The sequence below is a fragment of the Eucalyptus grandis genome, chromosome 11, assembly GCF_016545825.1.
Source record: "Eucalyptus grandis isolate ANBG69807.140 chromosome 11, ASM1654582v1, whole genome shotgun sequence".
Classification (NCBI taxonomy): domain Eukaryota; kingdom Viridiplantae; phylum Streptophyta; class Magnoliopsida; order Myrtales; family Myrtaceae; genus Eucalyptus; species Eucalyptus grandis.
In genome coordinates this window covers 11,553,511-11,579,128 of record NC_052622.1, presented here as the reverse complement: position 1 = coordinate 11,579,128, position 25,618 = coordinate 11,553,511, and the positions used below count along the sequence as shown (strand labels likewise).

General features: G+C 41.3%; 1 protein-coding gene and 1 pseudogene across 13 annotated transcripts; one reads left to right on the top strand and one right to left on the bottom strand.

Annotated features, from left to right (window-relative positions):
• Nucleotides 1-1,206: 1,206 nt before the first annotated feature.
• On the bottom strand, nt 1,207-7,169 carry LOC120289726 (annotated as a pseudogene).
• Nucleotides 7,170-11,047: 3,878 nt separating this feature from the next.
• LOC104431661 lies at nt 11,048-17,404 on the top strand. Of its 13 annotated transcripts, XR_005547852.1 has the most exons (8): nt 11,948-12,154; nt 12,269-12,366; nt 12,674-12,762; nt 12,843-12,916; nt 13,392-13,608; nt 13,741-13,865; nt 14,298-16,121; nt 16,235-16,614. XR_005547852.1 is itself a non-coding variant. In XM_039305606.1 (5 exons), exons 2-5 carry the CDS (start codon nt 12,668-12,670, stop codon nt 13,738-13,740), a joined length of 423 nt encoding a protein of 140 aa, XP_039161540.1. In that variant the 5' UTR covers nt 11,948-12,154; nt 12,269-12,667; the 3' UTR covers nt 13,741-13,752. The 13 variants fall into 13 exon arrangements, 2 of the variants coding, with proteins under 2 accessions (XP_039161540.1, XP_039161541.1); XR_005547856.1 differs by lacking the exons at nt 11,948-12,154; nt 12,269-12,366 and adding an exon at nt 11,048-11,761; XR_005547851.1 differs by adding an exon at nt 16,643-16,788 and having other exon boundaries at nt 11,948-12,762; nt 16,235-16,331.
• The last annotated feature ends 8,214 nt before the right edge of the window (nt 17,405-25,618 follow it).

Below are 25,618 nucleotides of genomic sequence, written 5' to 3'. Positions count from 1 at the left end.
TTAGATGTTGGTATTGTTGGGTTGGGGCTGGGTCTAGCTTTGACACCCCCACAACCCGATCTCTCTCTCTCTGCATGTGTATAACAAGGATGAAACTAATCAGCACTGGCCCGACTCAATCTGACCCGTTCTTTTTTCTTTTTCTTTTTTAATCTGACCCGTTCTCTTGGGTTGTATGATATTCAGGTCGGGTAGGGTCAGGTCAAGCATATCGTGTAGTGTTTTGGGTCGGGTCAAGCTTTCATAAGCAACCCGGACCACTTACACCCCTATACTCCACCCTCTCTTTCCTCTTTCATTTTGGTCCTTCTATCTTTTCATTCTTCTCCTCTTTCCTCCAACACGCCTGCCGTTAAAAACTTCCAGATGTGAACGTTGCTCCTATGGGATTCCAAATCTATTGCTTCCACATGCCTCATGATTGGTTCCTGTCTTTTAGTTTTAATATGCTGTCAATTAGCAAATGAACTAACACAAACGGCAATAACGTTCTCGGCGACCCAAGAACGTGCCATCATCCAGTAGACCGACTCGTCTATCTTGCTATTTCTGGACCAATATTGTACATGAAGATCATACTTCCACGAGATAGAAACCGCATCTACGGGTAGCTCTCCATCTGGTTAAGGTAAGCTGCATATTTCTTGCCGTAGTGAGTACTCTAGTTTTTGTTGCCAGAACAAAGCACATGTAGATTGACCGTCATTTCATTGACAAAAGAAACTGTCCTGAGGATCATATGGACTTCTTATGCACCCTCAAACCATCAAGGACATGTTCACCAAGGGACCACCGTGCTTGATATTCCCCGTCTCTACAGCAAGTTGAGTGTCCGGGACATCTACACTTCAACTTGAGGGGGCGTTAGTTGTCATCAAATGAGTAACTATCTTGTAATCTACTTCCATAGTTCTTTTGTAATTCACCACTTGATTTTCTACTTGATTAAGCAAGCTAAATCCACCATATCATGGAAAGTAATCTCAATTATCCCACCTTTACAGCTGTCTATTCTGGGTTTATCTCTGAGTAAACATTTGCGCATATGCCATGGGAGAACAAAGCAGCAAGCAAAACTCAATCCTTGATCCTCTCCAACTTTTCACCTTCAATTACTTTTGAAATGGCGGATAAAGTGAAAGTCCAGTCACATGAAAGCAACAAGATCAATCCTGGGCTGTGATGTTGCGGACGGAGCGAGGGAGAGAGAGAGAACAAGTTTGATGTTAAAACCGAGCAAGTGAAACATGACCATTCTAAAGATGCTTAGCGGAGGTAAGTCCCAAAACCTGGTACTTTTAGACACAGGCACATAGGAAATCAAACTTAATAACACTACCAAAATTAAATGTCATACTGCTATTCCTGCTCCATTATTATCACCCAAACCCCACACACATTCAATCTCTTATCGCCTCGAGATCAGCAGATCGGACCGGCCGCGAGGATCTCCTCCATCATCTTGCTGTCCTCGCCAATCTTGTAATCAGTGAATGTCACAAAGTTGTTCTTGAACAGTTCGGCCAGCTTCAACAGGGTGTCGTTGTAGGCCTTCTTGTCCGACCAGGTGTTCACAGGATCGAGGATCTCCGAGGGCACACCCTCCACCTCGGTCAGGATCTCAGCCCGAAGACCTCAGTCTTCTTGTAACTAGCTTCAAGAGGCTACCTGAATGTATGGCGTCAATGATCCTCCTGGTGTATGGCAACTTGATCCGAATGCCAGAGCCATAGCTGTACGATATACGTGAAAGGTTTCAGTGTCAAAAAAGCGGCAACAAGATCGGCTCCAGGGCGGGGCTCAAACATGTCATACCTTCCCCTGACCATCCAGTGTTGACAAGCCACCCAGTCGCGCCATGCTTCTGCATCTTCTCAGCCAGCATAGCAGCATACTTGGTAGGATGCAACATTATGAATGCAGCGCCAAAGCAAGCTGAGAACGTTGCACGCGGCCCTTGACACCCTCCTCTGTTCCGGTGACCTGTGGAACAGATCAACAGTTAGCACGTAATCAGACACCATACACCATCTTCTGCAGATTAAGCATTTGGAACAACAAAGGAACCAAAGTTCAACAGTTGGACACATACCAGAGCAGTATAGCCGCTTATGAAATGGTACATAGTCTGTGCCAGGCTCAGCTTACTCACAGGAGGGAGCACTCCAAATGCGTCACATGCCAAGAGAATTACATTCTTCGGGTGTGGGCCAACGCACGGGATTTTCGCATTTGGTATGTACTCAATGGGATAGGCCGCCCGTGTGTTCTCTGAAACAAAGGAACAGATCAGATGTTGCGAGTATTGTGCTTGTAATAACAAACTGTCATCATATTGTTGCGAGCCGAACTTGGACATTCAGAATTGACACCATCAAAGTCTTCTGATCAATAAATTAAGGCTTCTTGGATTTTTTCAGTGAAGATATCTGAGATTATTCAAAAAGTAATAATCTTGATTTTTCTGCTTCAAATCATATTCTATACAGCTACTGAAAATCTCCGATTATCATATTTATCGCCTAAACACCATACCGATTAGGTCAAAACCGCACATCATTGGGTTGTGCTGACCCAGTTAGCTCAATGAATGAAAGGGTTGACTTCAATTTTCTTTCAGGAATATACTAACCAAGTCATAGCTAACATAAACTTTGACATTTGAGCATATTAAAATCAGAGTATCCAGCATGACAAAATCAAGAAATATGCAGTTGTTTATCTTATTTAAAACAATTCAAAGAAGTCATTTAAAAACAACTCCAAAATAATAGAAATTATCAACGACAGAGATGTTTACTCCGTAATGACTTGTCGAGTAATCCACTTCCCTCGTGTGCTCTTCAAACACCACGTTTTCCACTAGGGGTGAGCGGTTCCGGGTAGAACCGGGAACGGAGAACCGAACCGGGAGGTTCCCGGTTCTTAAAGGACTGGTTCGGTTCCGGTTCCTTTTTCCGGGAACAGGAACCTCTGGAACCGGAACCGGAACTCTGCGAACCGGAACCGAACTGTGAGGAACCGGTTGCAAGAATCCGGTTAGGGCTCCAAAAAAAGGAGCCCTCCCCGGCCGCGCCCTTCTGTCGCCCCCTATTCAGATTTCTGATTTCAGACCTAGAACTCACACCGCCGCTTGCCCTGAGCGCCGCCGCCGCCGGACGCCGGGCCTTTGGGCGCTTGACACGCCGCTGGACGCTTGATCGCCGAAGCGTCGCTCGCGCGAGCCCTCGCCACTCGACGCTCGTCGCTGCCGTGCTCTCGCCTCTACCGATTCTTAGACGCCGCTCACAGTCTCGCCACCCGCTCGCCCTCCAAGGCGCCGACCGCCGGACGCCGCTGGACGCGTCGCCGAGGCCGCTCGCCGAACCCTCGCCGCTTGACGCCGGTGTCTCTCGTGCTCGCCCGTCGCGAGGCCGCTCGCCCGAACCCTCGCCGCTCGACGCCGGTCTCTCCCGTTCTCGCCCGTCGCTAACGCCGCTCGCCCTCGAGGCCACCGCCGCCGCCGCCCGCCACGCCGCCGCGCTCGACGCCGATGTTGGACTCGTTTATCACGAAGCTTTGAGGGTTTGTTCGAAACATTGCGATTTGCCTTCTCTTGAATTCGGCATTTGCAGGGATCAATCAAGGTACGGTCCTCATCTAATCTCGCTTTCCGTCGATCGCTTTGTGCGTCTAATGATGATTGCGAATCACCGGAACGTCTCATTGCAGAAAAGTGCGATGATGTTGTTCTTAGCGCGTCTCATTGCTGTAGTGCGACGATGTTGTTCTTAAGGCGACGTTTTTAGCGCTCGTCGACGTTGTTCTTCTTGTTGATGATAATGGAGGCGTGCTGAGGATGAATGTTGCTCTTGTTGATGATAATGGAGGCGTCTTTGAGGATGAATGTTCTGTTTCTTGGTGTATGTTGTTCTTCTTGTTAATGATAATGGAGCGTCTTTGAGGATGAATGTTGTTCTTGGTGAATGTGATCTGGGTGCTAGGTGTGCACGGTGCTTTGTGATCTGGGTGCTTTGGAGTGAATATTCACCATGTTGAAAGTTGTCAAGCGAGTGTAGATTTGATGTAGAAGAAATCGAAGGACCAAATTGATATTTTTTGAAGTAAATTAGAACATTCAGTGCTATGTTTTGAATCTTTTATTCAAACATGTTTCAACTTTACTCCAGTTATTTGATCTCTTGTCGAATGCCGTTCCTACATAATATGGTAAATGTCTATATTATTATATGCACACTCTATTTATGATCTACATCCTTCGCAACCACTAAACTCCGTTGATCTTGCAGAGACGAACACATTTTCACCGCTAGAGAGAGCAATTAGGGTTTCACATCCTTTATTCTTACCTGTTGCTCGGTTATTTACCATGACTTTGACCATTGGTTTAGCTTTGCATGTTAATTATCCTGGTTGAAGTTTATGGTAAGGATTCTTTCTTGACTGAAGTTTTTTCACATTTGAAACTATCATGTTAAGAGAGAACTTCAACACCTCTAAGATGAAGTTCTTGAAATTTGACACCAATGGCTTTATTGCTACTTTGCTACTAATTTGTGTTCGAGAAGATGTTATTCAGCGCCTTTGCATGTCAAAGGAGACAAAGATTGTGCTTACATCATTCTACCGCTCCAAATCTACGTTTTTCTGAGTTTGTTGTTTTCTTTTGTTCTAAGGATTGGATTAGGTTTTTTTGTGTTCATAGGGATATTTAAGTGCTTGAAAACAGAAATATGCACCAGCATGATTTTGGTAGATTTACTCCTAATATGAACCTCTTTGCTTATGAGGTTAAGCATATGAAGAACTTCTTCATGGACTTACAAAAAGGATTTCCATGTTTTGATAAAAACATATGGTTTGAGAAGAAAGATCGATGACAGCCAGCATATCCGATAATATGCGTGTACGTTATAATTCAAATTTAAAAATGAAGAAAAAAAAAAAAGAACTGTTGGAAACAGGGCAAACTCACGGAACCTATGACGAGGTAGGTTCCAGGTTCTGTCTGACGGGTAGGTTCCGGGTTCCAAATTTTTTGGAACGTACCAGGTAGGTTCCGGGTTCCGGACGGAACCGAACCGGAACCTGGAACCGCTCGCCCCTATTTTCCACCACTGTCATCCACAAACATCTCGAGTCATTTTCATGCCTTGAGGGCATACGTAAACCAAAATCCAATTTCATTCAACTCAAGTATACAAATTCAAAAAGGCGTGTTCAGAAATTACCAGTTCCAAACTTGATGGCATTCCAGATATCAGGCTCCTTCTCCCTCGACAAATCAATACATTTGGCATAGCAACCCCTTCAATATTGGACACACCGTTCTCACTCCAGCAATGCTCGTCATCGCCAATCAAGTACCTATTGTGATCAGTAGACAGGGTAGTCTTGCCAGTACCTAAATTCAAAAGAAGTTCATCAGCAACGATCAAGGCACTGCAATCTCTAAGTTGTGCAGAGGACAGGGACTTTATAGAGAGAGAGAGAGAGGGCACATATCATATGTCACAACCGACTCGGCACCATTTCCGATCTCCGATGGATACTATACCTGACAATCCAAAGAAGAGAGCAACATCTCCGTCCTTCCCCATATTGCATCCAGAATGTAGGGAGAGGATTTGACGCTTAGGCATGAGATAGTGCATTACACTGAACAGACCCTTCTTCATCTCCCCGGCGTATTGAGTGCCGAGGATGACCCATTTCCCTCCTAGCAAGGTTAAGATCTATGCTAGTAGAGGATGTCATGTAATGGGTGTAACGATTACACGGGAACTGGCCAGCATTGTATATAGTGAAGTCCGAGTACCAAAATTCTCCAGCTCTTCAGGAGTGGGTCGGATGCACCTGTCAACCCACCCAGTTATCGAATTGCGTACACTAGGACTAATTCTACAGCCTGATCTCCTGCAAAGCAATAAATAAGCTCATAAAAAGAAGGCACTGAGATACAAATATAATTCCTTCCCCTCCTCCACCCTCTTCCCTCCATTCTCTATCTGTCTCTACACATTCATGCTCATATGCATCAATCTTCTGCCAGCGAATAGAAAATATGAGGCTCTAGTTGCAAAAACTTGAACAAATTATTCAAGTAAGTCACAGGCCCTTGAATCAGCAAAAACTTTTGCTGTTTCAACCTTGGTCACCATTTTAAAAATGTTTCAGGAACTATTTTCTCGTGGGCCCTTGTCATTTCAATGCTTCAACTAATGGCATTGCCAATTATACTCCATTTGGAATCAGTTTTTGCATGTCTTGAAAGGCAAAGCTTCTATCCAAAACAGTAAGTGGAGAATGCATTAGGTGCAAATCAAAGATTCCATCCTAAAAAACTTTCGTCCTTCTGGAAGAACAAATTATCAAAGTCCATTTTGGACCATGGATTCGCTTTTTCTGCCGGGCATTGTTTTGTGTAAATAATTATTGCAAGCCTCAAAGAAAACGGAACATCATTACAGCCAGCTTTTTACTAATTAATAATTGCAAAGATGCTTTACAAGGCTGGCTCTTTCAGGCACTAACTCTAGACTCCAGCACTTTTCTACCAACGGTACAATCAAGTCTATTATCACATAGAATAGAGGCTTTCGATCTAACTACTTGATCAAGTTTGTAGAAGCAGAACGTTGTTAAAACGATATAGAATAGAGGCTTTCTATCCATCTACTTGATCAAGTTACTGTAGAAGCAGAACGTTGTTAAAACGATCAATGATCCTAGCTCAAGAGTCCCAACTTACTGTACATCAACTTATGAACAATTTCCATCTATGATTATCGAGAACCCTGAATTGCTATAATTCTATAATCAAAGCTCAATTAAATTTCTCCTAGTTCCTTTCTCAATCGACAACTTTTCCACTTCATGAAGCAAACACGAATTCATAATGGTGTGCCCTACCCACTGCGAACTCTTTTTCCTGAAAATATTATATACCCAACTGATCAGCATTTATGAAACTCTTTCAGTTTTCCAGCCTTGTTGCTTCAAAATATTCGTTGCTGGAGATGCCATTTCATTGATGATTAACATATTTAATAGACATACATGCACAAATAGTAGATAAGTTAATACACCTATATATCTACATTTATCTCTCCATCAGAGAACCACTTACTTGGATGGCTCATGATAAGCTTCACTGCCAGTACCGTCATTTCCAACCAGTTTAGAGTGATTAATACTCCATGCATCTGCTCAAGAAAATAGGAAACATTTAAAAACTAGAAGAAAGTAGGAACATTTATACAAACTACTGCCAGGGAAGTGGTTGCCTACATTATAAGAGGTTATAACACCCTTAAAACTAGAAGAAAGTAGGAACTTTAATTCCTTTTTTCAGCAGATTCCAACAAATCATGTTGCAGACTCGGATGAGATAAGAGGTTATAACACCCTTAAATTTATTAACTGAACCAAAGAATTTTTCCTATTATAGCAATCCAAAAAAAGGAGAAAAATCAAAGATTATCCGGTTGTCAATTGCAGATTTAAAAATATCAATCATGCAAATATTAATGATGAGACAGGTCATGAAATGGAGCAACGTGACCACAATAAGACGTCAATCCACCAGAATAATGAATTTATCCTTTGTTTGCATATCGTACCAGAAAAGCTACAAGACTATTCAAGTATCGTTGACTCTTATATGAGATTTGACTTTGTCAACTTGGAAAAGTTCATGCTACATCCACGTTCCTACGACGTAACCCCACTAACTTCACATGCTCATTTATCGGGAAAATTATCAAAAAGCTTTAAATATATTATATTTTTGTCAATTTAATCATAATATTTTTTATAATTTATTAATTTAATCCTAAACTTTTTAGTTGTGTTAATTTAATTTTAAACTTTCTAATGATTTGTTAATTTAATTTTAAACATTTTGATGATTTGTTAATTCAATCATTTCGATCAATTTAACTAAAGGTCGCGATATAGTGGTCCAGTCGGCCCTATAGGATGGTTGGCGAGTACTAAAGTAGACAATTTTTGCAATTTATTTTTTAAAATTTTTCTTCCTTATTTTATTTTATTTTTTCCAATTTTGGGCCAAGGAGGACCGGCAATCTCGCTGATTTGGCTGAGGGCGTCACAGCCCATCTGGTGAGGGCTGCACTCGCCGGCCCTAGGCAAGGCTGTCCCCCGCTAGATTTGGGCAAAGGTCACACGGGAGGCCCGCAGCTGCCCACAACCCTCGCCAGCAGAGATCTAGGCCTCAATCCAAGCTCGGTTCGTTCCCCCAAAATATCAGGCTTGCCGCTGCCTCATCCACTCTAGTGTGCAGCAGCTTGATGACGAGAGGAGGGGGCTGGCGTTGGTGCAGTGCGGGCAATTTTCAGCAAAATAATTCTTAGAAACTGCTTGAAAACTCGTATTTTGTCAGACAAGTTCCTGCCTGTATTGGCTTGATTTAGTAGACTAAGTCCATGCAATACTTGTTCTAAGACTTTGCAAAAAGTCAATGGTAGGTTAGTGACGGAGGACGATTCGAGGAGACTTGACTCCAAAGGTGTGGTGATGAGTCATATATATGATCTGGCATTGGTTAGATATACAAAGGTAGATTGCTACATTAATATAAGTGTTACAAGTTTAAGGCACTGTAAGAAAGAGAATACATGGTGTCACTGAGTTGGCGTACTTTCTTTTCTGTGCTGTATTACATCCACTTGCCAAAGAAATCTTAAACCAAGCAAAGCCAAAAAACACAAAAATGTGCAATATTTTGGTGGCCCTAACAAAATGCAAATTGAACTCTTCCGTTCTTGAAGCTTGTGAGCAAGTATTGTACTGTTGCATCAATGGCTTTGGTTGCTTCTTATGGACTATAATAAGAAAAAAGTCTTACTGAAAGTTTTTGCCAAAGTACATGAAATAACAAATTAAAAATTCTAAGATAAGACAAAAGAAAGTGGAATTCTATCTGGAAATTCTAGCACACAATATTAGAAGAATAATTACCTTCAGTCACAATAGCAGCTGTTTCAATGGATGCCACTGACTTTTTGAATCAACGGGAGCAAAACCTGCGGTGATACGCTAATTTGTGGGTCTAAAAATAGATATCTTCTTCTTCTTTATAGGCAAAGACCAGATAGAATCTTGCCGCACTCTAGATGGAAATGCACCTTTTAGCTGCAGAGGCTTCATTACAAATCCCAAAACAGCAAATGGAAACATCAACACAGCCTCACCCCAAAATGCATACCGCCAATTGAAATGATCTCCAACCTAAAATAAAAGGAAGAAGAGGTCAATTTATTAAAACTTCAGCAAATGGCAAATAATTATAGCTGGCAAATGCCACCAGGCAGCGACCGAAAGAACAAATTTTCCACCAGGCAGTTGACAAGTGATACTACTGCCTCTATATTGATCTACTTAGACTTGGCAGTTGACAAGTGATACTCCGGCGACTGCAGCCGTCGGGATCCCGGCGGCGGTGGGCCAGGAGATTCGGCCATGAGGGTCAAAAGTTGGCGTGAATTTATAGCTTGCTTGATCGGCGTTCCCATGGTGTCACACAACGGAAACCAGGTACTCCCCATGGAAATGTGAATCCACCGCAGCTCTCCATTTTATATGGGGCCAAAAAGGAAAAGGTGAAAATAAAAAAGGAATTTTTTATAGGAAAAAAAAAAGGGTTAATATTTCCTTTTCAGGGAACAGGTATTTACCCTTTTTGCAAACTAAACCAGAAAAAAGATTTTTTTTTTTTTTTTTTTTTTGGACGAGAGCCAGAAAAAGATTTTATCCGGTTAAGAAAATTTAGAAGGGAGCTTTGCTACAATAGTTCCAAATTTTCTTTCGGCTAAGGGCCTGTTTGGCAACCAAAACAAAGGCTGCATTCTGATTTTTTGTTCCCAGAATCGGTTTGGAATGAGAATCACATTTGGTAAAATTTTTGTTCCAGGGAACAATTTTGGACAAGATTTGAGAATAAAAAAATTTGATTCTCTGTCCGAGAATCGAAAAAAGAATCAAAACGGTGAAACCTCGCTCTTCCTTTCGTCATCCAGGGTGCCGTTCGCCACCGTTCGCGCGCCGCCGCCGCCCGCCATCGCCGCCGTCCGCCACGGGTCGCGCGGTCGGCGAGGTCGCCGGAGGCTCGCCCGAGCTAGGGCGAGGTTCGGCGACTTTCTCGCCGGAGGCAAGCCCGACCCACGGCGAGGCTCGGCCTCGCCGGATCTAGCGAGGCCCGGCTTCTTGCGGTGGCGAGCCGCCTCGCCCGGCCCGCGAGGCCGACCCGCCACGGCGCTAGGCGAGCCTCGCGAGGCGACCGGGCGAGGCTTGGCCTCGCCAAATCCGGGCGAGGTCAAGCCTCGCCGGTGGCTAGCGAGCCTCGCCGAGCTCTGGGGTGAAGCTCGCCGGCCACCGGCGAGGCTCGACCTTGCCGATTTGGCGAGGCCGAGCCTCGGCCGGGCGAGCCTCGCCCACGCCGGTGAGGCTCGGCTAACGAAGGCCGACCTCAGGGGCGACGCTCATAGGCCTGACGAAGAAGAAGAAGAATAGGAAAAAAGGGAAAAAAAAAAAAAGGAAAAAAAAAAAAAAAAAAGGAAAAAGGAAAAGAAAAAAAGTAAAAAATTATTTAAAATTTATTTAAAAATTAAAAGAAATTAATTTGGAACAGAATAATCAATTAACACAAGATCAAACGCAATTCTACTTCGAATTAAAAAATTTGGACAATTTAAAATGCGTTTTTTTTAATCGATTCTCGAGAACGGTAATAAAAAATAATCATTTCTAGTCAAAATCGCCTCGGAAAGCGGAATCATTACCAAACACGCCCTAAGTATCGTGTTAGAATGTCGATAATTATTTCTTGTTGAGAATCTTAAAAAATTATTTTCGTTCATTTCCTTTTTTTTTTTTATGGCTATCTTACAAGGATGAGTGCGGTTCCCGAGTAAAATCGAAAACTGGTTCAGTCCCAGTTTTAAAGGGACCGGTTTCCAGTTCAGTTCGGTTTCCGGTTCTAAAGGGACCGGTTCCGATTAGGGCTCCAAAGCCCCCAAAACAAAAAAGCCCCGAATCAAAACTTCAGTTCATTTCACGCTTTCACGGTTCTCTCAGTCTCTCCCGTCCTCTGCCTCTGCCTGTCGCCGACGCTGGTCGCCCTCGACGCCACCGCCTGACGTTGCTCGCCCTCGACGCCGCCGCCGGACTCTGCTAATCCTCGACGCCGCCACCGGACGCCGTTGGACGCAAGTCGTCCCACGCTCGCCTCGCCCTTGCCTCCCTCGACGCCGTCACCCCTCGCTCGCCTTGCCACTCAGCCTCCGCCGGACGCCGGTCGTCCTGCCGCTGGACGCCAGTCGGCCCGCGCTCGCGCCGCCCTTGATTTCAGATGCGAATGCAACAGAAATAGCGAGAGAGAGAGAGAGCTGCAAAACTTTCCTGAGAAAAAACATGGTGTTGTAAGAGACGGTGAAATCTGCGGTAGCGGCGGCAGCTGCGATCGCCGACGACCAGAAGAACCCCGTCGCCGCGAACCCTAACCCTAATTCGAAGGGCATTGCAAGCAGTGGCGACCCAGAGCTGGAGGAGGGAGAGATTGCGGGCGAAGAGGACTTAGCCGAGCAGTCGGCGAAGGAGGAGCCCAAGGCGAACCAGCCGCATCCCCTCGAGCACTCGTGGACTTTATGGTTCGATAACCTTGCCACAAAATCGAAGCAGATGGCCTGGGGTGCCTCCATGCGCCCGATCTACACTTCTCTACCATCGAAGAGTTCTGGAGGTGAAAAAATTTTGCGTTTTTTCTCTCGAATTTTGGGAACCCAGCTCTGAAGTCGACTGAGTTGTGGTTGGGTTGTTCTCTTTTCTGGGTGAAAAAATTTTGCGTTTTTCTCTCGAATTTTGGGAACCCAGCTCTAGAGTCGATTGAGTTGTGGTTGCGTTTTTTCTCGAATTTGGGAACCCAGCTCTAGAGTCGATTGAGTTGTAGTTGCTCTGCCATTATGGTTTTGAGGAGTGTCTGTAGAGGACTGTGGCTGATTCTAAATGCACCGACCTCTGATAGAGAATCCACGTTTCATTGTACAATATATTTGTTCATGTGTCCATCGATGTCTTGTCTTCTCCGTGATCGACATGAACAATGGAAGCGACCTACAGTAAATGCATCTCGAAGGTACTTTTAATTGTTTTAATTCAGCAAGTCATGTTTCAATTTATTATTTGTGCACTTGTCTTAATCTAATTTGTCTGATTCTTTTGGTCCTCTGGTGGTCTGGTGGTGTTCAAGTGTGAAAGTTTTTCGTTGCCAATTGCCTTGTGACAATTCCTAATACTTAAGTGAATCCCCACGACATGATGGGAGTGACAAACCTTTAGAGAGTGAAGGTAGCTTTTTATGTCTTTTCCTAGTCACTTATGTTCTGATTTTTGTCTTTGGAAGTGGATGGAATACTTTATGACAGTGCACATACATTTGAGCAGATGAATATGCTATCCTCTGTTTTTTTTTATCAGTTTATACTTTATGACAGTGCACATACAATGACTTGGTTCTGTTGTTGTCTTTAAGAGCCTAATTTCAAAGACTGAACTCATAGATGGGCTTTTGACTACTTGTTTTGTTGTGTTAGTCTCTCAGTAATTATGGTATTGATCCTTCTCTTTTTGGCCAAAACGTATTGTTGTTATGCAGCTCCACTCTGTAACTGGTGTGGAACATGGAAAGGAGATAAAATTTGTGGTAGCTGCAGAGAAGCACGATACTGCTCTGAAAAATATCAGGTTCTAGGTTATTCAACTCCTTATACACATTCCCCGTCAGTCTGATCTTTTCTGTGACACTTTTTGTTTTTCACCTGCAGGCCATGCATTGGCGCTCAGGTGTGCCAAAATAGTAGTAGAAATGCAGGAAACTCATCAGCAGAACACCACAAATGTGAGCAACTATTTTAGACTTTGGATAAAGTATACCAATATTGCAGGGGAGGCGCTGGTATATGTGCCTCGTGGGTCTCATGAATTTCCCTTTTTCACATGCAAAGCTCTGTTCTTTCTGTCATGTTGGCATAGTAGAGGTCCTATAGGAGTATTTTGAACATGCCTTAAAGTACACTGCAAGAGATACATGTAGTCATTTAGCTGTGATGATTTCAGTCTGTAGTCTTATGCTTAAAGTTGCAGTTCTGTCCTTTCTGTCATGTTGTTATAGTACAGGTCCTTTCAGAGTTATTTAAACATGCTGTAGTACGTAGACTGCCAGAGATATATGTAGCCATTTAGCTCTGACGATTTCAGTCTGTAGTCTTATGCTTGAAGTTGAAATTGAACTTGGCATCATGTTTTAACTTCCGGTATTTTTTTTTTCTGTACTTTTAAATGTGAACTTCTCTATGGTGTAATTCTGCAAACAGCTGCAAGCAGGAGTCTATGGCCTGAACACAAGATTGTCAATGAGGATGGGGCTAAATATGATGTCAATGTGTCTGCTGATTTGGATAATACCAATTGTCTGGTATCCAGAAACCAGATGGATGACTCAATAAATTCACTTATTGAGAGTTTCCAGGCCTTGATTGCAATTGTTGCTAGCTTGGAAATCATCCACCGTGGGATTTGGAATTCTTTTAGGTATGCTGTGTTCTTTTTCCCTACTCTAACATTTCTGCCATGAAAGCAGAAGAATCCAATGACATACTTGATGGAACACTGCTAATCTTTTAAAGGCAAAAAGGGTTCCTGATGGATTTGTTCTCAATGTAGTGCGAAAGGAGGACTTGGCTTTGCCAAATAGAAGTGGGGACTACAGCTGTGAAGTCCCCAAATGCTTGCAATTGGATTCACCGGAGAAGGAGATGGATGTGAGTTCGACATCCAAATTTTTTTAGGTATGCTGTTGGTACCTTTTTCTTTTAATTTGATATAGCAAAACTAAGTTTGCTTGTAAACTTAAGAGTGGTTTGGAATATCACAATGCTAGCTTATAACATCAGACATAGCTTTCGTTATGATCTTACCCAATGGCGGAACTAAGCAATTGGTGCATAGTTTACCCTGAAAATGAAACCAAAAAAACGAGAAAAAAAAAAAAAAAAAACCTGTAGGAACCTGGAACCGACCTCGGAACCTGTGATGGGGTAAGTTCCGGATTTTTTGATTCTAACGGGTAAGTTCCGGGTTCGGACGAAACTTGTAAAGAATCGGGAACCGCTCACTCCTAGTATCCTAGAGAAAAAAAATACATTTGAAAAATGTCGCCCGAAAAAAAAAAAAAAGATTATTTATGTTCGTTTCCTTTTTTTCTGTTCGTTGGGAAAAAGAAAATCGAAGGGAAGAGAGCGAGAATCGAAATCCTTCCGGTCTTTTGGAAATTCCGCTCCCCTCATTTCTCCCTCCCGCATTCGTCCTGAGCTCGCAACTCCGACTCAACTCCCCGCATGGCGAGACTCAAGCAAGTTGCTCACTATGCTAATTGGGCGAGTCGCTTTCGTCTCGGTTCTCTCTCGACATGTACTCTATTGGTTCTTCATCTTCGTCATGAGCAAAGCGCGTCGCTTTTCAAAAACCTTGGTCGTTCAAGGTGCTAACGAAGTAACAATTGGTCTCTCTCTATGCAATGTAGGCTCCACCCACCCCTTGCCGTCGCCGGCGTCAGCGTCGGCGTCGCCCCATCCAATCTCCGTACGTCTCTCTCCAATCCCCTTTTTGTTCCTTTTGCTCCTCTGTTCCTTCTCTCCTTTCTCCTCAACCATCAAGAGGTCAAGTTAAGCCAAAAGATTCATCTTGGAGTATTTTTGTTTTACTTTTGTCAATGCGATTGCCGGCAGATCTAGTGCGATGCGCGATTTGGCTAGTTTTTCGCTGTATGTTTTCTGCTTTGAACTATTTTATGGGAGTGCAGAAAGAGAGCGAAAGGACTTTTGAGTCACAGGAATTGGACAACTCGTCTCTTTTCTCTATGTATTTTTACTGATTTTCAATGTGAGTCCCGATGTCTCTTTTGCCTCCATCAAATGGCGAAGAGTCCCAGTACGAGTACAAGGCTCAGGAGAATGCCAAAAAAAAGTGCCTTTCCAATGATTGAATCGTAATGAATCCTGTTTTTACTTTGTCTAGCGATGCATCTCGATTATGACAAAGTTCAATGCTAGCAGAGCGCTTCCAAGAGTCTTGGAACCTCATCATACTAAGAGCTTGAGGGACGAGGAAAGAAATATATCAATTATTCTGCTAGCATTGAACTTTGTCATAATCAACATGAACCAAGATGCATTGCTGGGCAGAGTGAAAATATGATTCATTAGACTCACTCATTGGAAATGCACTTTTTCTCGGCATTTTCCTGGGTCTAGTACTCGTGCTGGGACTCTTCGCCATTGATGGAGGCAAATTCGCCATTGATGGAGGCAAAAGAGAGAAATCAGACTCACATTTGTCCAATTCCTGTGGCTCAAAGTCCTTTAGTCTCTTACTACACTCCCATAAAGTAGTTTAAAGCATACAGCGAAAAATTAGCCAAATTGCACATCACACTAGACTTGCCGGCAATCGCATTAACTAAACTAAAACAAACATGATAAATTTTTTGGCTTAACTCGACCTCTTGATGGTTGGAGAGAAGAAACAGAGAAGCAAAAGGAACAAAAAGGGAAATTGGAGAGAGATGTACGGAGCTTGGATAGGGCGACACTGGCGATGGCAAGGGGTTGGCGGAGTCTACATTGACAGACCGATTGTTACTTCGCTAGGACCTGAAACGACCAGGTTTTTTAAAAGCGATGCATTCGCTCACGACGAAGACAAAAAACTAGTAGAGTACATGTCGAGAGAGAACGAGACGAAAGCAACTCGCCCAATTGGCATGGTGAGCAACCCGCCATGTGGGGAGTCGAGTCAGAGGTCGCGAGCAAGCTCAAAGACGAATGCAGGAGGGAGAAAATGAAGAGGGGAGCGGGATTTCCAGAAGAACGGTAGGATTTCGATTCTCGCTTTCTCTCTCTTCCCCTTCGATTTTCTTTTCCCAACCACCTCGAGGGAATCAGCTGTCGAGGAAAGTTGTTCAGAATGTTCATCTATCTAGTGGAAGCATGTGAGGAGTTTCACGTGGAGGACCCAGTATTCCTGAAATTGTGGACACTATGGAGGTAACCTTCATTTGGTGGAAAAGATGTTGCAGTAATAGCAGGTCTATCCATTTTGCGGTTAGTAATCTTGCTGTTGAAAGTTCTGGTGTTTATGAATTTGCTTATCAATGCAGAAAAGAGGCATCAACATGCTTTTTGTCTTAGGTGGGAATGGTACACATGCTGGGGCAAATGCTATCCATAATGAGTTACTCTTGACCTCCATGCTTGGTAAGATCACCCCAGTTATTTTTTGTAATTAGTAGAGTCAAAATTGTGATTTGACATATGCATTCTCTGTGTACTACCTAGTGATAATGATGAATAGTTGTCTTTATCTATTAGTTTGTCATATGTTCTGAAGCTAGTTAACTGGGGTGATTTGGGCAAATGTATGCTCGAATGCATCACACAGATTTGTTTGAGTGTATCTCATCCTCTCCACATTCCTATGAGGTTTCTCGTGTCATTGTGGCAAATAATGGCATAGTAGCACCAAATGATCTGCAGCCAAGTGTTCTGGTTGTCTTTTTGTCATGCAGTGCCCTGAGTCTGGCTATTATCACGGTGGAGGATGTCTTTGTGCTGTAGGATGTCCTTAGACAATCAATTTTAAAAAAGTTGGCGAACTAATTGTCAGTTTGGGATACTTTTCCATTGTTAAAATCTGCTTTCGTTTCTTGGTTTACCTCTCCCTCTCATGTGACCTTATGCCTAATTATGTCCATAATGCTGATAGAATGCTTCTGTTAGATGGACACAGCACTTTCTTAGATGAGTAATAATTTGAAGGAATAATATATCACGTGTTGACTGGGCGTGTTATAAGTGTTACAGTTGGTTCTAGTTTCCTGTTTCAAGAATTTTGCTATTTCATGTTTGTTGACCCAGTTGTTTGGTACCTCTTTTCTAGAAGATTTTGTGTTGTGCAAACACAACGTCAACGCTCTCTTAAAGTCTCCCTATGTCTCTCCGTTGCATGTAGCATTCAAAGGCGATGGCAGCAAGTGCCCAGTCACCATGACCCTGGCTATGGCTGGGCAACACCGCCTCCACCGGCAGGCCACTCTCCCCCAACACCCCCTTTCTCTCCCGAAGTCGCCCTTACCCTGACCTTCCCCATCCTCTCGGCTCCCTCTAGGCTTTGCTTTTTTTTTTTTTATTCCACCTCAGTAATTTGCCGAAGAAGAATGATGATGTGGCATTGATGTCGATGGGCATATCAACATTCCAGTCTAACCATTTGATGGAAGGATTAACTTGAACAAACAAACATATAGTTCAAGGACTTGATTGCACCAGAAAAAAAAAGGAAAACTTGGGGACGACAATGCAAGTTGGAAAGGTTCTAGGACCTCCCACACCGTTATCCCATATATAAAATCTGTATTAAGACCAATCCCACGACAATTTAGCTCACCAGTTTCGCCAGAAATCTATGTTCCAGCTCAGAAGCAAATTCAAGTATAATGACAGCCAATGGCATTGAGCCTCACTTTACAGTTATATAAGAAATAAGTTGGCAAAGGAAGTTGAATAAACACCACCCCCAAGCGGGATTGATCGTGGTCGAGGGCCTCGGCTGTGCGGATCGATCATGGATCGATCCCGGTCGAGCGGGATCGATCGTGGTCGAGGGCCTCGGCCGTGCGGATCAATCCCGGTCGAGGGCCTTGGCCGTGTGGATCGATCCATGCACCATGCGGATCGATCCCGGTCAAGGGCTTCGAGCACATATATGAAAGCAATTAACATCTATATCAGTATTTAGGAAAAGTCACATACAGTTTTATGAGTTGCTAATCGAACCTGCCTTTTGCTATCCCGAAAGTAGATGAAGCGACTTGACACCGTCGAACAACACACTGAAACTCAGAGAGAGAGAGAGAGACAGAGAGACAGAGAGACCTGGTCTTGGACGTCGTTGTAGCTGGCGTAATGGGTATGAGCAGAGAAACTTCTCCGGTGAGGGAAAGCGCCAAGCTTGGGAAGCGAACGCTTGGCTCTCACCAAAAAATTCAAGCTATGCATCTCTCTTTTGCCTTCCTTCTCTTGCTGTTGTTTGAACGCTCTATAAAAGGGTTTTCGAAGGGCGTTTCCCCGGAGCTATGCCTGAATCCATCGCTTCCGGCTCCCCTCTCAAAACGAGAAGCGAACGGCTGAACACTGAAAGTGAACGGTGCACGCTGAGAAGGTAGAAGAGAAACAGAAAAGAGCAGATCTAAGATCTGGACCATAAGGCCTACCAAATCAAGCTCCTCCCTGAATTTTGAGAACCTGACTCAAATGTTCTATGAACTTAACTTTAATGTCCATTGTCATTCCCCAATTTTTAATTTATTCAATACAGCTTCTCAAATTTTGGTATGTATTAAATTTAGTGCCCAAACTATATGAAAATATGCAATGTCGTCCTTCCATCGGTTCAAAATCAGGGACGTCATTGAACATTTTCATATGATTTAGGACAATATTAAACATGTACAGAATTTTAGGGACTACATTAAACAAATTAAAAATTAAGGGACGGTATTGTACATTAAATTAAAGTTAACATTTAATTAAAGTTTATGAATCATTTGTGTCATCTCCTGAATTTTTGTTAAGTACCAAATTTTGTGTCCTTGAGTATATTTTTTCCTGTGATTTTTGCAAATTCAAGCTTTTCTTCCAGCATTTCATATTCAGCTAATGTCAACTTTAAGTTCTTAATGAGTTCTACCCGCTTTCATCTCGTGTTGATGATTCTGGTGTGGCTTCGGCAATCTTTGTGTCTAAGATAATGTACATAAAAGCAATAAAAATTTCGATTTTTTAAAAATATAAATAATTAAAAATTCATTTAAAAAATATAAAATAAAATAAAATTAATTTTTTGGTCAATTAAAAATATTAAAATTCAATTTTTGATAATTTTTTCCAAACAATTAAATGAGCTAACGAACGGTGGAAAATATTTTCCACTCAAATTTTAGATTTTGACCGAACACCTAGGAAAATAGAAGTCATTTCCCGAAAAATGACAGGAAAATATTTTCCGAAAACATGATATTTTTCCAAACAAACGGATTCTTAGTTAGTGGTGGACATATTGCCCATATTCCCTTCTCTTTTTCCGTTTCCTTATTAATAGAAAAAAAAAGCAGGTCAAAGTCAAAAAGGCACCTGTCCTTGCAAAGGCCCTTTTCCGCGCACCTATCGCGTACTGTTGCTGTAGGGAATTCCCATGCGGCATTACATCGCAGCCGTTGGATGGGCACGAAGGGTCTTGGACCGTTGGATGGCGAGAACACGGCATCGGGCGGTGGAGTGCGTCCTGCTTTGGTGATAGAACGTCGAAGGCTTAGAATCGGCGGAGGTCACGTGTTACACGTGTCTTTTTCGTGATGATGATCACTGATCTTTCAACATTTATATGTTTGTGAAATACAAAGTGAACGTGAGATGTTATCCCATAATATGTTTCGATAATTTGTTAAACTCTTGCAAAGTCTCGTTGTAATCTTCAATAGAATCTACATATCAATAAATACTTCTTTTAAATATTTGTTCTCAAAATATTCGGAATCGTGAAGTATTATTACCTATTAAAAATTGAAATATGACAAACTATCATATTCTGATGGTACCTGTACTATTTTTCAATCATAAGAATCATAGAATATTATATGTTTCCTTATGTTTGAAATACACACAATCATCGAATAGTATGCTCCTGAACATGCATTGTTTATTCAGTTGTACGTATAACCATGGGTAACTCTATTATATTCATTTATTGATAAAGCGTATATATATATATTTACTTATTTTGAATATATGCATAGCCATGCATCAGATTTCTCTAAACACATTTGTTGTCCTTCAATTCATAATAATGGTTGGGTAAATTTATTATATTTAATAAAAAAAAAACGTGATTTACAATAGCATAATTATCTGATAGTTAGATAAAAACATTTACCCAAATAATTCAAAAACATCATTGATTACCTAAATGTCATTTTAGCGAGGGAACTTTTTAACTTTTAGTGATAATTGGGAATTTTCGTTTTAGGTTTTAACATCGTCATAATGTGGATCACCTCGGCACTTGTCAGAAAGGTCATTGATAAGTCAACACGTTTTGGTGTTGTCTTTTACTTTTTCCTCTTTACCCTTTCCCAGCATCGTATCTTCCTAAATAATTATAAGAAAACATTAATCCTATAAATATTATAATGATACAAATAGCGTAACGCGTTTATTAAGAAAGTCATTAATGATTTGACGCATTTTTCATGTAAATTTTTTTTTTTTTTTCTGTTTAACTTTCTCCCTCAATCCGTGACCTAGTGAGGTCCTATCAACTCTGGAAATGGGGGATTGGAGAAGACCAAAGGTTTCGGGAGTGCTCCTCTTTCTTTAGTGGGGGTAGTAGGAGCCAGGAAGATTTGGTTTGCTTTTAATATTTAAATTTGATAATTTTTTTGATAATTTTGTCGACATCAGAGTCTAGACCAAAATAAAGGAATTAATTTAATTTAATTAATTCAATCAATCAACACAACATGCCATCATCATCCAGCAAGGGATCTTCGTGATATTATAATAAATGCGATCGAACATTGCCATCCAGCAGAAAAGAGAGAACATAATATTTTCATTGAATTCGTTAGTAGAGTGTGATTACCAACTAGGGGCAAGCTCATCGGTTCTCGTCTCGTCTCTTCTCTTTTCTGTTTTCTTTATTAATAGAAAAAGGCAAGTCAAGTCCAAAAGGCACATGTAGTAGCCGTTCAATCGGCAATACGAGTCCGGGGCCGTTGGATGGCGAGAGCGCCATGCAATTTTTATTTTATTTTCTTTAGTCGGACGGTGCAATTTTGGGTTGAGGAGGTTTTTTATGACTGGGGAGATGCATTGCTTCTAGCAACATTTACGATTGAAAAATCTTACTCGGACTCGGTCGAGCAGTGCGAATTAAAGAGTGGATCCAATTTTTATTGCTCTCGTGATATTATTACGAATGGGATGTGTTAACACCTAATTTTGGAAAAATAAAATTGCATTTTTGAAAAGAAAAAATAAAAATGGGGAAAATTGATTTGATTGATTATGCATGGAAGTTTGAAATTCTGATGAGTATTCGGATTTTGATCAATGTAGAAAGAATTTAAAAATCAGGCGAACAAAGGGCAAGATTTTGACAATATGGAAAGAATGGACACTCACTCCAATATTGGGCGTTCATGCGCAGGGAATGAATCTGGACACGTTCACGGCAATATAAGTGAATCAAAAGGAAAAGATTGCGAAAGAAGATGAGGACGCATACTTGAGAGATTTACGGTGACAAATCGGGTTAAGATTTGACAATCCCCACGATCAAAGGAGCACTGATTTTGACTTTCCAATGTTAAGTGGATGTCTTATGCTATAAAAGAGACATGTCGAGTCAAAAAAAAAAAGGGGGACACACCCTCAAACATCTCATGTCCACTATCCCGAGAATTCGCCGGGTGGACTATGGCATTGGCAGTCCTCTCGACGTGTTGCGTTCATCTCGCTTTGTGGATATTGACGACAAGCATAAAGCTAAGTCAAGCATTTTTTAGTTTGATCACGTGAAATTCCGTTTCGCTATTTAAATCTTTTAACTCATTTATTTTCGTGTTTTTCACTTGCTGTCTAGGTTTAATTTCTCGGTCACCGTGGGCTTTCACGCCTAATGTACATCAACATCTCACTGCCATTCTTTTTTTACTCTGCGAGAATTCATGCACAAGTCCACACTTGGGACACCGCAGAGAGGGGGAAAATACATAGAGGCCACACAGATAAAAGACACCGGAAGGAGAGAGAGAGAGCTTCAAAGAATACACGGCAGCCATAATTGAGAGCATTGAAGAGCGAGCTTCACCCCCCCTTGGAGGTTCACCACTTTGCAGAAGATGCCAAAAGGAGTCTTCACCGTATGGAGAGATTGACGTAAAAATCCATCAACTTCGCGGTGTCCAGTCCTTGCCCGACGATCGGCAACAGCAGCTTGTTGCACCTATACATGTTCCGCTAGTTGACTCACAATTTAGCTTTGGCAAGTTTTGTTTCTTTGTTTCTTTTGCAGGTTACGTAACTTTCACAATCGCAATCGGCGCCTCCCCGGCTATTCACAAGCCTGCGATTAAGATATCGCCGGCAACGCACGTCCTGGATGCCCAGGGAGGATATGATGAGGTCTTCAAGAAATTGAGTGGGGTTGAAGACTCAGTCAAACAGAAAGATACCAGATTGCGAGTGAAAAGAATAGTGGGCGCAACACACGTGACTTTGCGAAAGGGGGAAGAAGACGGTGGATGTTGCTATCTTTTGGTCTTCGTCCACACTCGACGAAAGAAGACAGCAAAGTTGCGGCTTTTGTGGCCTCGCTTAATGCAAGCAAAAAGAAAAAAAAATATAGAAAAAGCATATTGCGAAGCCTTGATGCCAATACCTGCAGATTTAACAAACAAGCCCGCAAGCCCCTTAGCAAAAACCAGCAAATTATTTTTACTTTGTTTCTCAGCGTACTTCAATTCAGAGAGTTCTTTATCGCTCTTCTTTGTGCAGGTTTTCCAGTGATTGTCCATGCACCAAGGAGCCCCAATAATCCCAAAGGTCTTCTGCGTTCGTTGTCGCCCAAATCTGCCGCTGTCGCTTGTCCTTGCTGGCATCACCCTCAACGGCCGTGTCGCGAGTTTTGCCGGCTACCGACTAGCTCGAGCTGAGAAGTCCACACCAACATGGGCAACTGCTGCTGTGAGCCAATCACCCACCGCCATTCCCAATTGCGACCCCGATCGCGTTAGGCCCGAATCCGGAAATTATCTTCAAATTTAGGTAAGATACTCGTGCCTAATTTATTCAAGTCGCCTAATATACGTCTATTAGAATATAACATGCACATTTATAAGTGATAGACGTATTTCTTGATTAAGGTTATTTGCCTAATTCGCAAGCACGCCGATTTTTTATTCCATCTATAAGGCTTTAGATGAAATAATTAATCAAGCGGGAATAAAATTGATATCTTGATCTTTAAGGCTTAAGATCAATTTATCTATTTTATTAGCGATATATTATCCCTTGATCTGAACAATGTATAATACCTTTGGTGATTGCGAATGATTTGGTGTTTTATCATTTAATTGCTTTATTGATCCCAAAATACAAAAAAATTTGCATTTGCATATCATGTAGATTAGAATTGGTTTCCTAGATAGAATTGCATGATAGAGTAGTTAGATTCTTTTCTAATTATATTAAAATGCATCTTTTAGATGATATCTAGATTAGATAATATCTTTGAATTAAATTGCATGTCGAGATAAAAGTCTAAGTTAAGATAGGATTCAGATTAGTCTATTTCCTAATTTAAATAGATAATATCTCACTTTAGTTAGATTTTTATTGTTAGTTATTTTTAATTACGAATTTTTATAAAAAAATACAAAAAATCATGCGCATGTCATATAGAATTAGGTTCATGAAATGCATGTCATTTAGTGATTATTGCTAGGTCCATTTAATCTGAAAATTGCCTACCATTAGCTTAGGTCATTTAATAAACGTTGCGTGACATATAATTCACATGTTAGGTTGCATGTTGCACGTCATTGTAGTTAAAAATTTTGTACGTCATTGCATTACATATTGCATGACTTTCATTAATTAAGTGAAAAAAAAAATGCGTGTTAATTAGAAACCATATCTAGGGTTGTTGATGTGGATTTTAACTTAACATTGCAGATGCTTTCGTTGCTTTTAAGTAAGTTTTTGCAATTTATTTATTGTTTATCTGGGTGTTAAATTGGTGGATTGCGCACCCGGATGATCACCTCACATGTTAGGAAAATAGATTTAAAATCAATTTAAGCTGCTTGCAAAAACATTTTTTAAAAATAAAAGAATGGTACCGAAAGGGTATTAGAGAAATCTAGTGTAACCAAGTCCCCGTACCCATAGTCTCTGGTTCGTAGAAGTAAAGTGAAACTCCCGTTACTTTACTTGGGTTTCTAATTGACTCACCAAAAAATAGATTAGTGGCGACTCCTAGATAAAATCCATTTGCATGTTAAAAAACTTGAACCTAAGTCGTGAATTGGTATGGGCTTGGGAGAGCCCGAGTTAAGTCTAGGCTTAACAATCCATTAGCCAAACCCTAGGTGGTTCACACTCGGAAAAATTAGGTCGCGACAGGATGGGATGGCGACCGACCATACACATTTGCCTCAAAAGAGACTAAGGCATTATCCCTATTTATATTTTAATCGAAATTAGTTTATGAAAAATATGTTTACCCAATCGAGTGGAGAGCGTCTATCGCCCGTTGATTTTCTCTTTAATTTATTGGATCGATATCACGAAAAGTGTGAAGTGATATAATTATAACAAATTTAATCCAAATTAATTTTTAAATGCAAAAATCCCCAAACTAATATATCCATAATAATTTTATCTTAGACTATTTTTGCTACCAAAATTCTATATTTATGATATCATTCATTATTCTTTATTAAATTAAATTAAATTAATATCATGAAGAAATACACCTATAAAAAAAACGGAGACAAGTACCACAATGGCCAGAGAGAAGTCAAAATAGCTCTTGAACTGTGATTTGTGTTATTTTTCTTCTTCCTTTATGGCATTGAGAAATTCTCACTTTGCACTTCACATTTTTACCCTTTGTTATTCCCTTGCACTTTGCTTTGTAGAGTCTCTAATTGTAGGAGTAAAAGTAAACCCCATTACTTTATTTGGTTTCTAATCGACCCACCAAAAATAGATTAGTGGCGACTCCTAAATAAAATCTATCTGCATGTTAAGAATCTGAATATAAGTCATCGTAGATTTAGCTGAGAAATCGAGTTAAGTCTAGTTACACCATTAGCCAAAACCCTAAGTGATTCACACCCGAAAATTTGGTCGCGATAAGATCGAATACTTGGACCGTGCTTATCTGTAGAGACGTTACGACATGGTCAAAAATTGATTAGAGATCAGAGATAGTTGATTCGACTAAGATAAGTGGATTAAAGAGTTGGTGATTCCACCGGATTGCAAAATTTGCTAATCGATACCATACCGATTTTCTGCCGTTTGGCACACTCTATGGTCCATACTGAAACCTCTCATTTCATGATAACGAGAGTCGCCAATGTGTCGAAGATGTACATTGTGACTCAAAATAAATCGATCACATGTCAATTACACTAAAAATTCTAAAAGCTACCCGTAAGTTAGGTCATGCTAAAATCGCGCCATTGAAATTAACCGCAAATTTGAGTTTGATTTCAGAAATTGAAAGTTCTATCAAGTCACAATAGATTTTAGAATGTCGACTTATCCTCCGAAAATTTTTACAAACCGAGATTTTTTATGGAAATTCAATATATGGCCGTTTTTTTTCCATAAAATTTAAGGGACCGTTTTTTTTTATCACTTTTTGGGATGCAAGTTGATTCTATTGGCGAGGAAAAATGTCAATTTGATCGAGG